This window comes from Manis pentadactyla, chromosome 5 (genome assembly GCF_030020395.1).
Source record: "Manis pentadactyla isolate mManPen7 chromosome 5, mManPen7.hap1, whole genome shotgun sequence".
Lineage (NCBI taxonomy): Eukaryota > Metazoa > Chordata > Mammalia > Pholidota > Manidae > Manis > Manis pentadactyla.
The window spans coordinates 40,337,378-40,351,752 of record NC_080023.1 but is presented as its reverse complement, the minus strand read 5'-3'; the positions used below and the strand labels follow the sequence as shown (position 1 = coordinate 40,351,752).

Below are 14,375 nucleotides of genomic sequence, written 5' to 3'. Positions count from 1 at the left end.
TTAACAGCTGTCAATTCCTTTTCCCCTGAGGAACCAAGTATTACTGAAGAGCTAAAAAGGTCTGGACCCTTCTATTGCTAGTGCCTCCTCCTCACTTAGATGGACATGTTTAGGGGTGGCTACCTCATTGAAGTCCCCATCAGGACCTGTGTTTGGACTAAGTGATCCTGGCCCCTGGTGTCCACAGCTAACTGGGAGTTAGGTAGAAAATTGAACTAGGGGCAACCCATCAGTTTCTATGTCTTAAAATGTGCCCCAGGATATAGAAGCAATAAGTGAAGTGCTGGGCCCTGGAGCTGAAGGATTAGGTGATGTTCACAACAAGGGTGGCCCCTCCTGCAAGGGAAGCCTAAATCTAGGAGCAAGCGCGAGTTCTCCCCAAGAGACCAAGAAAAATGAAGAGTGTGGTATACTGAGCTGTCTCCCAGGTTTCAGGAGGCCTGGTTGAACTGGGTTCCTGGATCACCAAGATCGTCTGTTACAGGCAGCCTCACAATAGACCCTGAAGTCGAGTTTGTTTGAGTGGACTTCCATCCCTTACAATCTCGAAGACACCAGCTCAGTTAGAGCCTTTTTTCCTCATGAGTCTGGGGAAAAGAAACACTGTGTCTGCATTAAAAGCAGAGACCATATGTTGCCCCACACATTGTTTTTGGTTTTGTGGGGGTAGAAAGCAGAGAAAGATGCGTGGAGCCTCCTTCAGGAGTCTGGTCTGCCCGGGGCACGGCGGGGTGTCCTGTGGGTCGCAGAGCCTCGTGTGCACACGCAGCTGCTGCTGCTGCCCTGGGCAGTGCCGCCACCACGACTCCGAGACGGGAGAACCGCCCCTTCCCTTCTGGCCAGTCCATCCACCGAAGGCTGCCTTCTGTCCTTCCTTATCACCCTTACAGTGGAAAAAGGTAATTATCCTAAGTCTTGCCAGTCTGTTGGCACCTTCTTCCTCATCTTCCTGTTTAACTATATGAGCAACACAAAAACATACACACCTTTTAACTGAATTGTAGCTCATTCAAGGAGTTGGTGATTTTCTACTTAAATCCTACTCTCCTTATACTTTTCTCCGTCCCCCCTCACCTTGACCAGTCCCACCGCTCCTGGCCCCGCTCTATCCTTCCCTTCTCGCCTGGAGGAGCTGTGCTCCAAGTGCTAATTGGAGAGAGTGGAGAGGCTATAGTCACCATTATGTGTATTACTGATGCGAGAAACAAGGTGGATAATACCTGGCAACATTTGGGAACATTTTCTTAAAAAATCTTGAAATATTTCACTAAAACTTGAAAAAAGTTTTCATCAAAAAATGTAGCTCAGGCAAGAGGTGAAATAAAAATAGAAGAATCCACCCAGAATGCTTCAAGAGATCTTAATCTGTAAGGCAGGAAATAGGAAGGGCAATGTGAATATGCTGTGTCTTCATTAGAGTTGTTTCCTTTAGTTTTAACTAATTTTGGCTTGTATTTTCCAGTGGGATGAAGAGAAACTCCTAAGTGCATTTCTCAGTGTTGATGTTACTGTTTTTGTGTTTCTCAGCCATGCCCCAGTCTCCTTTTAGGTGGATTATTGAATTGACTTTCCCACCCCCCTCAAAAAATAAAGTTTCCTGGTATGAACCTTGAAATGTCAGTACTGAGTGGGAGAACAGAATGTTCTGGACTCTGTACTCCCAAACCTAGAATCTAACCCTGTTTCTCCCACTAATTGTGCCGTTTATCCTATCTGTACCTTCATTTCCTTCTCTGTCCAGAGAAGGAAGTTTGATGTGATGATTTGTTAAAGTCTCCTTTACCAAAATTTTGTGATTTCTTGAAAATGCCTGCTGGGGTCACCCACACAGTTGGGAACGAGGAGCTAGTCAAAACCACCCTCAGAGATCTGGATAAAGATTATCGAGCATTCTTATGTAGGGCAACGGGTTGTCATTCACACACTTCTGAGGTTTTCAGAACAGGAAAATAGGTGGGGTTAACTCTGCCTGTGAGAAACGTCTTGGGTGAGCTATGACTTCAGTTGAAAGATGTGTTTTTGTGACGGGAGCGCCACTGAAGGACTGAAGACTGTTTTGAATACTCCCTGCAGAAGTGCAGCCATGATTCTTTCCACCTGTAAGTAAGATGGATCTGTCATTTATCTTCGGGACATCCTCTGGACTTGTTATTCTTGAACACTTGAGGAAATTTTCTCTAAGACATAGGGCCTGTGAAATTTTGAGGATAATCTCCCCATATGTTGTGACAGGGTTTTGTTATTTAAATAACCTTGGTGGTGATGTAATTTTAGTAAATGTTCAGCACCGAGAGTGCAAAAGAAAACAAAACAAAAATAGTACCCTTAAATCTATATGTGTGTGTAGAAACGCAGTTTGAAAAGTGTTTTGTGTTTAAGATGATATTTAGCATAAAGAACTCAAGGCTGGAGGCTAGAAGACCAAGTTCAAGTTATGGATTTGCTGCAGCTTTGGTGGGTCACCTCTGGCAACTTCTTTATATCAAGTTTGCACCTGTAAAATGGGGGCTCTCTTTTTGTCCACCTTCCAAGATACAATAAAGAAACGAGACAAAAATGGCAGGTCCTTCATAAACTTAATTTTGCAGTTACTTTGGAAGACCATTCAGTCCCCACGTGCAATTATGCAGTTATTGGAAATGATTATTAATTTAGCTCTCTGATTCAGAGGGCTCTATCATGCCTTATTAAAAAAATGCTGTCTTTCATTTTAATTCTGGATGACTGTGGAACGAAGCTTTTAACAAAGTTCAGTCATATCAGATTGAAGCCATCAAAGGCCAGCTCACAAAATTTTTACATTTTAAAGTGGTAATAGGAAAAATTGATTGCAGTTTTTAAATGTCATCTGTTTAAGCCATATCACTTTATAGGACCCAACACTTGGTAAATTAAAAAAAAAATAAACCAGGCTACTCCAATTGTACTGACTGGAATATAGCTTATGGTCTTGGTCACTCAGAGATGCCAAAGGGCCTGCCTGTTACCAGAAACACAGGCCAAACAGAGCGCAGCGGGGAGCTCAAAAGCAGCAGCCTATGTCCGCACCTCCCCTGCCAGAAGGACAAAGATAAGCAGTGCCTTGATAACCTTTTCATTAAAAGCTCTGTGAGCATCTGTTCTTCATTCCTCCTGAGGTCAGAACTAGAGAAAAGGCTGCAAATTTTAATGGGAAAGATTAAAATAAATAGTGATGAGATTGAGACAAGGATTAGATAGCTCAAGGGATTAAATAAAAGACCACCTGTTTTGAGGGATATTTTGAGGCTCATTCTGTCTGGGGTGGAAAGGCATGGATTTGATGAACTCTCCCTATCCTTTCCACTTCTGATAACTTGATTCGGTAGTAAGAATCACCTGTTTGTTTCTGCCTTAAATTACACCTGGACGCAGCTCCGTTTCCTTCTGGGTAAAACAATGAGTGTTTGCTGTTGGCAAGAGAAAGCCAAGCGATGCCTCAAGGTGAACTATTGCTGATCAAAAAACACTTGCATGTGTTTGTCAGGCCAGAGCCATTTGCCAGAGATACTTTTTGTTTTAAGAGCTGTCACAGAATGTGACCTTACAGGCTGCTTGGAGGGCAGGAGGAGGTAATTGTGGAAGGTGAGATACCGATCAAACTGCACGGTGGGGAGAGCTGAGTGAGGTGCCAGGGCACCGCTCCAGTGAGGTTCAGTGTGCAAAACAGAATTGATACTGCCAGCGTTTCTCCAACTGGCAGTGGCACTGAGAACAGACCCAGCCCAGGAGTGTTATCTAGAAGACAGGGACCTCGGAGAAGAGCTGGAGGCTCAAAAAGCTCACCACTTACCTCCCCACCTTTTCTCTGCCTATCTTTTCTTCCCAATTTATAAAGTAGAAGGAAAGAAAGTAAGTCCTATGAGCAGTTCTTAAGTCTTAGTTTGCTTTTACAATGAAGGTTCCTGGACTCATCTCCTTAATGTGATCTGGGGGTGACGTATGGACCTCATGATCACTCTGCTTTCTAGTGTTTTGAAAGCCCTCTCTTACTCCTTACTAGATTCTCACACCAACCCTGCTAAGTTAGTATCTCCCTATATTCCTTACTCTGAAGATGAAGAGGGTAGCAGCATAGGCCATCTCGAAGGTGGTGACATTGCCTCCTGGTATTCACACCCCTGTGCAGTCCCTCTTGAGCACTCATTGGACCTAGCGAATCACTTCTTGTGAACAGAATATGGTAACAGTGGTGGAGCGCGACCTCTGTGATCGGGCTTCTGTGTTAGCGCTCTGGGGCTCTGTCTCTGGGACAGCCAGCAGCCATGCTGTGACCATTCATTCTTGGGCAACCTGTGGAGAACCCCCGTCATGCCACCAAGGACTTCTGACAGCCCCGTGAGTGAGCTGAGAAGTGGTTTCTCCAGCTGAGGCCAAATCAGCCTGACTGCAATTTCATGAGCTTCATGAACTTTTCAACCTTGACCTGGAGGCCTCTAGCTAAGCTGTGTCTGGACTCCTGATTCACAGAATCTGTGAGATAACAGATGGTTTAAGCTTCTAAGTTTGGAGACAATTTGTTTCCAACAATAAATAAATAATTCAGTAGTAAAAGCAGGAGGAGCCATGGATCAAAACAAACTTGGTCACTTTTCCCACCAATTTGCCTCAGGCTGCAGCTGGTTCCCTGTATCAAAAATTAGAAAATTTCTCACTATTAATATGGACACTAGTATATGTGTCTTTTGTGTTTAACTCATTTATTCTGTCTGTCTGCAACTGTCTAAAGCCTGTAATAACAATGAGACCTGCAGCCGCTGTGTGTCATTCTGTCTGTGAGGCTTCTGTGCCAGCCCACCCGGCCACCATCATCGGCCCACTTCCTACGCACTGCGGGTCAGTGGGCACAGCGTCCAGCACCGTGTTGGCCACGTGGCCGGGCACTGCACATCACAATCGGGCCAGAAATCCCGGGGGTGGTATCTGTGAGCTCGTCATGAACTTTGAACTCACAGACACCGGTCTTCTGGGAAATACTGCTCTGAGACCTGGCGTCGAGGAGGAGCTGTGTGTAGATGACTGCGGAGTCCACCTCACATTTGCTCATTCCTGGGAGTAAACCAATATTCCTGCATGGAGCCAACAAGGGCTTCAGGGTGTTGGGCCTCGTGGGGTGGGGGTGTGCCCTGGCTGGAGGTGTGAACAGGTGAGCAGCCTTCAGGGAGACCCAGCCTTTCCTATACTCCCCAGCACACTCGCTCGGCTGGTGCCCAGCACCCCGCCATCTCCCAGGGCTTCTCGTCTCCCAGCTGCTCTCTCACACACGGCACCGCTTCAGGCCCCAGCCAGGCCAAGCACCGTTCTGTTCTTCCACCTCAGTTCATCAGTTTATAGTCTCACAAGCTAGATGCCTATTTTCCGTTAGTAACCCACCAATCCTTTAAGGTACTTATTCCTCTTACTTTAAAGTTTCACAGACAAGAATGTCAAAAAAGCAGTTTGGGATCTAACATAGGGTTGTTAACTTATTTTGTCAGTGCGTAAAGAAAGACTAACATCTCTGGTAACCATTTCTTCGAAGCATGGACATTTTAATATCAAAAGGAAATACAGGAATGTCCTAATAACAAAAGGAGGCACACACACCAAAACAAGGATAATTTAACACCTCAGATATACAAAGAGCACAAACTCAGAATAGCTTTCTAAATGAATAAATGAAAAACTCAGTGTTTTATCCTTCCTTTCTGCTCCCCCCTCCTGCATTCCCTCCCTTCTTCCCTTCTCCCTTCCTTCCTTCTTTTTTCTTTTGTCTCTCATGGTGTGGGGTCTCGGTTTGGCACCTGGAAAGCCTTTTCTGATACCTAATCAGAGGTAAAAATCCATGCTAAAGAAAAGCTGTGTCACGCCTCCCAGATAACATGGGTTAAGTCAATTAAAATGTGTCTGCCTTCTAAAGGCCCTTAGGAAATAGATCTAGTGGTGGGAATTTATGACAGTCATGAGGGTTTGGTTTTCCTGTAAATTTCTGTTGTAAGATAAGGCATATCTTGTAGTGACCTTGGAGGATCAGTTCTAATCACCAGAGCCATTTTTTCCTAGCCCATTGTTAGGGGTTTCCCACTCTCCAAGCTCTTTCGCTGCAAATGTAGCTGGCACCAGAATTCCTCATCTTCAAACCATGACCAGGAATGCATGGATGGACAACAAGACTGGTCTTTGGTTCAAGGCAGCTATTGGAATTGAACCAATTATTCATGTTTTCAAATAAAAATTACCAGCTGTCTGCCAGTTATTATGGCCAAATTCAGTAGGAATGAATTCCACTTGAGGCACTGATTCAAAACGAAACTCAGACATCAGATATGCCAGGCCATGAACACAAGGTTACACTGATGTAAACTTCAAAACATTAGAGACAGAGGGAATGTCACCAGCTTTGCTTCTCAGACAGCACTGGCCCCCAACAGCTCTTCATCTGTCTAATTGTTGGGCTGAAAGTGGGCTTGGTTGCTTTTCTGAGAAGTGGTGCTTCTCACATTCGCTTCCTTCCAGTGCCCCCTGGTGGAAACCTGCTCCCAAACAGAGCCCTGTTGTCACCACCTACACCCCTCTGGATGTGGAAGGAAGCCTAACTGGGGCCTCCTTGCAGATGGGAGAAGGGAGAGAAAGCATCTCCAGGAAAGAACACAAAAACCAAATAAAATGAAAGGTTCAACTGCTTTACACACGAGAGATGTACTGGTTCCTAAAGGTCACGGAGATTACTTCGGGATGCAATGCCCTTTTCCTGATGTTGCTGGTACATGATATATAATTAAAGATATTTGCTGGGGAATAAGATACAGATGAAAGAACAGTGTAGATGTAAGCCCAGGAGAGGAAGCTCCAGCTCCTTTCTGTGATAATCTTCAAGTCTGAATATATCCTCCCCTCAGGCAAATAGTCATCGCCCATCTCTGGGGAATTTTAGTCTCTGGCAAACCTGGTTGATATGCATGAATTTCTGCCTAAGTTGGGAATTTTCCAAAGGCACAAAAAAAGCTTTCTCTCTAGAGGTTGATGGGCACAATAAAGATGGTTTCTGTAATCACAGTATGCAATAGGAAGTGACTCTCCATTTGTCACTCACCTGGAAGATCTGTAAATTGAAATAGACCATGAATCTAATAATCTTTGATAGCTGCTTTGGTATAAATCAATACTTCACAATCTATAAATGATGATGCCTGGTATTTTGGAAAGTCATGCCAAACACGGAAACTCCAGGGGACTTGCTGGCTTTCACAATTTGTGTTTCATTCACTCAACAATTATTTACTGGGGAGCAACTGTTTGCCAGCAGCTGTGCTGGGCACAAGGGATGCAGCCATAAACAAGGCTGAGGTGGCCTTCCTTCTCACAGCTGCTCTTGGCTTTTAGTGGAGAAAGAAAAAAACCTTTTCTCAATAAAGGAGTGGAGGTGGGTCTCTCCTTTTATTTGAAGGTAATTGTCTTTCCTACTGAATCAGGAAAAATAAGTATTTTTTCAAAAGGCTTTCTCCTAAATTTCACGCTGCAAAGAGAGCAGAGGTAACCACAGTAAAGCTGTGGGGTTTATAACCTACTCTGCTGGTGTGTAGGCGTGTGTTAGGGGTTTGGAGAGGGGAAGGCCTTTTCCTAGTCCCCAGATCTCATTCCTGCCTGCTGACTGATACCAGCAACTTGTCTTAGAAAGTTCTGTGTATTTAAATTTAAGGCATTATGGTAGTTAATTTTATGGGTCAGTTTGGCTGGGCCACATGTCCAGATATTTAGTTAAACATTATTCTGGATGTTTCTGTGAAGGTGTTTTGGGGATGAGATTAATATTTAAATTGATGGACTTTGAGTAAAACGGATTCCCCTCTACAATATAGGTGGGCTTCTCCAATCAGTTGAAAGCCATAATAGGACAAACACTGACCATCCTGAGCAGGAAGGATTCTGCCAGCAGACTGCCTTTGGCTGCAAACTGCAGCTCCTCCCTGAGTCCCCAGCCTGCCTGCCCACCCACTCAGATTTTGGACTCCTTAGTCCCCACAGTCATGTGAGCCAGTTCCTTGAAAATAAATCACTCTGTTCACCCTAATATAGGTCATGCTTACAAACATGAAAATGCCTTTAAAAGAGGCACTGTAATACAACATGTTTACTATTATGTCATTTACACTTTTCCAAGAATAAGTTTCAGAGCCTCTTCTGAGAGCTGTTTTGATAGTGAGGAGAGAGCCCATTTGAGCGCTCGATGGAGGGAACATATTCCTTTCAGTCATGGGTAGAGACTGAGCTCACAGCAAAGACATTGGTGGCCGATCGGCTGAGGCTTACTTGGCCTTCCTACATTATTTTGTCCTCAGAGGTAGATGCACATCTACTTCTGTTTGTTTACCTTAATATATCCTATGAGTACCCCAAGTACTTGCTGAGTGGAGTCTAGGGAGCTGGGTGAGGGAAAAGGTTTGGAGTTAAATGAGTAACTGCTATGTTCTAGGTGCTTCATTTCTGGTATCTTATTTAATCTTCTCATCCATGGGGATATTCTTGTTAATATGCTCATGGACTCTGAGCCAAACTCTCTGGGTTTGAGTTCTGGCTCATTCTGTAGTTTTGGATAAACTACCGAACCTCGCTATTACTCAGTTTCTTTATCTGTAAGGTGGGGATAATAAAAGGACCTATTTCAATGTTTAGGGAGCAAATACAGTATAGTATGATCTTTGCAGAGTGCCTGCACATAGTGAGGACTATGTTGGCAGGGTGGAGAGCTGAGTCTCCTGGCAGATAGGTTTTATTTTCTACATTTTCTGGATGAAATTCTTGAATAAATGCCTAGATTTACATCGCTGCTACCAGAAAATGGAGCCATGACTTGACTTCAGGTTGACCTGGCACTAAAGCCTGCTCAGTCCCATGTGCTGTCCTAAGAAAAATACACTTGACACCAGAGAGGTTTTACCATTTCACTTAGCAGCTCATGGGTTGATGCTTGGTTTTAGATAAGCTGCTGCTGCTCTTATTAATACATGTGAACAAAAGGTTAGACTTCTGACCTCCTGTAAGTGCCAGCTAAAGGTCCGGAAGCTATTTTCTTTAGCATTGCTGTCCCACTTAGTTGAAAGGTTGTGGTCAACCTAGCTTTCTCTGCGGCCAACATTGAGCTGTGAGATGCCCTGCATCAGAACGAGTTCCTGAGAAACAGCCCAGATGTAGGTAGTGTGATGGTGTAGATACTGGTGAGACCTTATTTAACAAACTATTTAATAATTTACTGAGTTCCTCTATGCAAGACACTGATGCTGGCTATGGAGAAGACAAAATGGTAAGATGCAGTCCCTCAAATTGAAGGGCTTACAACCTTGCTCTGTGGTTTTTAACAGGGGGTGATTTGGCCCCTGTGGGACATTTGACAGTGCCTGGAAACATGTTGGTTTTCACAGCTGGTGGTAGGGAGGAAGGTGCTGGTGGGGAGGGGAATGTTGCTGCTGGCATCTAGTGAGTAGAAGATACTGCACAACACCCTACCATGCACAGTGCAGCCCCATGACATCAAACTGTCCACTATAAATGTCACTAGTGGGCGATTGAGAAACCCTGTGAGAGATGAAGCCTACAGAGAGAAATTTAAATGACCGTCTAAGGTGGCACCTAATTAAGAGCCACTGGGCAGGACAGAGCACAAGTGCTATGGGTGCCAGAATGATGTTCATTGGGAGTGGATTGCAAAGGAAGACCTTTTCAGGCCAAAATGTGCAAGTTGTCTGTGAGAACAGAGCAACCACCAGAAACTGGCGTGATAGGAATTGGTGAACACTGAGTTGGGTTGGGGTTGGCCCAGTTATGGAAGGCCTTCCAAATAGGGGAAGATAGAATGTTGATGACACATGTAGTTGACAGTCTTTTTAGATGCTGAAGATGGAGAGAAGGTGGCTGAGACAGACTTTTAGGGAAAGGATTATATAGGATGGATTAAAGGAGAAAGTGCTCAGGGGCAGAGCTCAGAGACAGGGAGTCTGGCCGGTTCATTCATCATGCCGCAAACACTGGTTGCCCAGAGGCTAAGAGCAGAGACTCTGGAGTCAGGCCGCCTGGGTTCCAGTCCTAGCTCTCACTTAAAAGCCCTTTGACTCTCAGCAGTGATGATCCTCCTTGTGGCTCAGATTCCTCACCTGTAAAGTGGCACCTACTTTGTAGGGTCATTGTGAGGATTTAATAAATTAATGCAGAACTATAGGTGTGGCCTGAGGGCTTGGACCGGGTTGGATATAAAGGATGGGGCTGAGGAAGAATCCAAGATTTCTATGGTGGACATGGATATGGGAAAATTGGGAAGGGAACCAATAGGATAGTTTTTTAATTAGGACTAATGAGGAAGATGACAATTCCGGTTGGGAAAAGGCATGACAGTGGTTGAACTGAGTAATAAAAACCCTTTTGCTTCTATCATAAAAATCACATACATGTAAAAAGTTATCAATCCTATAATAGGCAGTTATCTATAGGCCTCCATTTTCTAGGGTTTTTCCCTTCTTTTTAATCTACAGATTTTTGTTTTGAAATGTTTCAAGCATATGAAAAAACTTAAGAGAATAATGTAATGTACCAGTGATTTATTCAAGGAACAAAGTGATCATTATAGATACTTCTTGGCCTTGGCGATATTTAAGGATTTTAGTTTGTATTAAAACATGAGGCCATAGATGGTCATTGCTCACCCTGCTGGACTATCTTACAAAGGTTTCCAGGTGAAGTACAGCACTTACTCTGCTCTGGCCTGTGCCAAATTGTTCTCCATCTTGAGTATCTAATGAGACTCCCTACCACAAGACACTCAAGGTGCTATCTTCCATTATTTCAAAGACTTTCATAATCTAATCCTACATCTCCATTCTTACTGTTCACTGTTTCCTATTGTACCTTCTTATTCTGTCACCAAATCAGTTTTCAGTTTCCCATTAGGACTGAATCAAGACAGGTGGGCACTCTGAAAAAGTCATATAACTTTGATGCTCCTTTAAACCAATTCATCCATATAGTCATTAACTTAACAAATATTTGCTGAATTATATGTCAACACTGTTCTAGTTTCTTAGAATATAACTGTGAAAAAAAAGACAAAGATCCCTGTTTACATTCTAGTAGAGGAGACAGACAGTAAAAAAATAAACTGCACAGTACATAAGAAGGTGAGAAATGCCATTAAAAGAGAGAAAAGAAAAGAAAAAAACAGAGTAAAGTAAGGAAAATTATCCAAAATTAAGGAGTGCAGGTGACAATAATAATTGGTTAGGGTACTCTTCGAAGGTGAGACTTGAGCAGAGACTTGAAGGAGGGGAGAGAATTAAGATGATACCTGGGCGGAAGAGTGGTTTAGGACAAATGAAAGCAAAGGACCTATGAGAACAGGCCTGGCGTGCTCTAGAAACAGCAACTAGGGCAATGTGGCTGGGCTGAAATGAGCAAGAGCATATTGGAGAGAAGATGAGAGGCAACAGAAGGTCAGATCCTGGAAGGTTTTAAAGGTGGTTGTGAGAAATTTGGCTGTAACTGTCAGTGAAATGGGGAGCCATTGTGGAATTTTGAGACAAGGAGTAATATGACCCAGGTATTAAGTTAATCATTCCGGCTGCTGTGCAGAGAATAAACCATATGGAGTAAAGGGTAGAAGCAGGAAGAAGTTAGGGTACTGTTGGAATAATACAGATGAGAGGATGGCGGCTCAGACCATGGTAATAACAGAAGGGTGGAGAAGAGCAGTACAACTCTGTGTGTATGTTTTAAATTGTGAAATATGCATCACATAAAATTGACCATTTTAACCAATTTGTAAATGTGCAGTCCAGTGGCATTAAGTACATTTGCATTATTGTACAACCATCACCATTATCTATCTCCAGAAAGTTTTCATTATTCCAAACTGAGATTCTTGGACATATTTTTAAGGCAGGTCAGCCTGTTTTCCTGATGGATTGGAATAGGGTGTGAGAGAAAGAGAAGTGAAAGATGATTCCAAGATTACTAGCCTGAGCAACTGGAAAAATGGAATTGCTACTGACATGATGGAGAGAATGGGTAGAGCATGTCTGGGGAGGAAGGAACAGAAGGAGTTCAGATTTCCTGTTAAATTGAAGTGTCCACTAGACATCCAAGTGGAGAGTTTGAGAAGGCATTTGGCTATTCAGTGGAACTTGGCTGGAGGTGTATATCTGGGTTCATTGGCAGATAGATGGTTTTTAAGACACAGGAAGGAATGAGATAATCAAGGGAGTGAATGAAAGAAAAATGAAGAGAAAAGATCAAAAGCTTTGGGGCAGTCTAATGTTAGACTCAGTCTAAGACATTAGGAGGGGACTAGAAAGCAGCAAAGGAGACCGAGAAGAAGGAAGACCGAGAGGACATAGTATCAAATGCCCTTGAGAGGTCAGGTAAGATGACGTACACTTGGCCATCGGCCGTAGTGCTGCGTAGGTCACTGGTGACCCTGACGAGCAGTTTTTAGAAAGGGACAAAACTTGACTAGAATGAGTTAAGAGAAAATGGGAGAGGAAGAATGGGAACCAGCAAGTAAAGATTACTCATTTCTAGATTTTACCATACATGGGGAACAAAGCTGATGGAAGAAATAAGTTCAGGAGTAGTTTTTGTTTTGTTTTATTTTTAGTGGTGAAGTAACAGTATATTTGTATGCTGATGGGAATGATCCAGCACAGAACAGAAAAAAACAAAAACAAAAGGTGCTGTAGGAGAGGGAACGATTATTTTAAAAATTCTAAATTTGAATACCTCTGCATGGAGTTTTGGCACAGCATTTTGCCACAATCTATAGCATATTCTGACCCACATCGCTCATTTGTGTAACCTACACTTGACTGCGTCCTTGGTCTGGATAGATACAGATCTCTGTGAGATTCTAAAACAGCACTGGCTGGCACAAATTGATAAGAATGTAAATTAGACCCATTCCTGCAAAGGTAGACAGAGCCACCAAGTGCCAATGTATCTTCTTTCTGAGGAGTGTTTTTGGCAATTTGTTCATGCAGACAGCCCCAGATGAAAACTGACAGAAGTAGCTAAAACGTAAAAGCCTAATAATATATAATGTTGTGCAGATTTTTTGGTACTTCACTTTATTTTAGTCTCTAGAAATCAAACTTCAGATGCTCTTTGGAAAATGCATGGTCTCTGGGTACAGGCTAAGGAAGAAGTTACTAAATCAGGGGTGAGAGATGGAACAGCAGTGGGAACGCAGATGAGTGTTTGCCCGGACTTGGACTAGAAATGTATCTCCAGGATAGGAATGAGATGCTTACCACCGGAGTACCAGTGTATCTGTAGTCCAAAGACTGAGTAATGGTAGTGTCCAAATCAGAGAAAGGCAAGTAACTAATGCATGAATCTAGGCTAGGAAGGTCAGCTTTTGTGAGAGGAAAGGGAACTAGTATGTACTGATAACTGTGCTGAATATCTTATTCTTATCTATCCTATTCTACCTTGGAAGGGTGGTCTATAGGGACTAAATGTGGCAGCCTGCTTCCATGATGGCTCAAGGTGCCCCACCTCTTGGTATTCTTCCTCGCCACCTTGCATTCTGGAAAAGTCATCTTTTGGGTTTGAGTTAACATGCTTCCAAGCCCCCTGGCTTTTGGTTGGATCACACCCATGGGCAGCCCTGGAAGGACGTTGTGGTGTGGTTTCCCTGACCTGACTTGTCAAAGTGGTCTCTGTTCTGCTTCACTCTCTCTCACTTTCCTGGTCCTTTCGGACCTACCGATGGTGACAGTGCCACTATTGCCAGACCCAGTAGCCTACACATCTGTTGCGGTTCCTTTTTTCCATCCGTACCTTTGTGATTAGTTCCTGTGTAAGTAAATCCTTTAAAAATTATTTCATTCTGATTTAAATATGTCATGGTTTGTATTGGCACCTGACTGATATGGTAATTGGTATCAGAATTGGCTCTAGGAAACAGAGTCAAAATTGGATCTGGAATTTAGTTGGTCATATTTTAGAGGTCCAGATATTGCTGGGAAAAATAACTTGATTATCAATTATTCAAATTGTCATTGGTGGTAGCCTGGAATAAAGGACAATATTCTAGCTGTGTGGAACTTCTGAGAGTCCCAATATCAGAATCATAGCACAAATCTCCAGGAATTTGGAGTACTGTCTTGGCCCTGTGCTGCTAACTAGTTTTGATTTGAAAAGTAGCTCTGGCTTGCTATTGGGGAAAACTAAATGCTCAGCCATGGATCATGAAATATTTTTGTGATCCCAACTCCCTATCATGAGCTGAGTATTATCTGATTCACTGAACTATAAAATGGGGCACGCATAGCAGTGATCCTTCATCATATGGAAGTGGTGTCTGTGAATGTGGGCCCCAATAGATCCAGAAGGCT

General features: G+C 43.3%; 1 protein-coding gene across 2 annotated transcripts in view; it reads left to right on the top strand.

The window, feature by feature from the left end:
- The first annotated feature begins 58 nt into the window (after positions 1–58).
- Positions 59–14,375, top strand: part of TXK (TXK tyrosine kinase) — a 64,151-nt gene continuing 49,834 nt past the window's right edge. Inside the window, exon 1 of one of the 2 annotated variants that reach the window (XM_036892576.2) lies at positions 59–2,099. In XM_036892576.2, the coding sequence (XP_036748471.2) occupies positions 2,012–2,099 (88 nt within the window). In that variant the 5' untranslated portion in view covers positions 59–2,011. Of the gene's footprint in view, positions 2,100–9,200; positions 9,299–14,375 lie in introns of those variants that run through there. The other variant, XM_057502198.1, reaches the window with a different exon arrangement.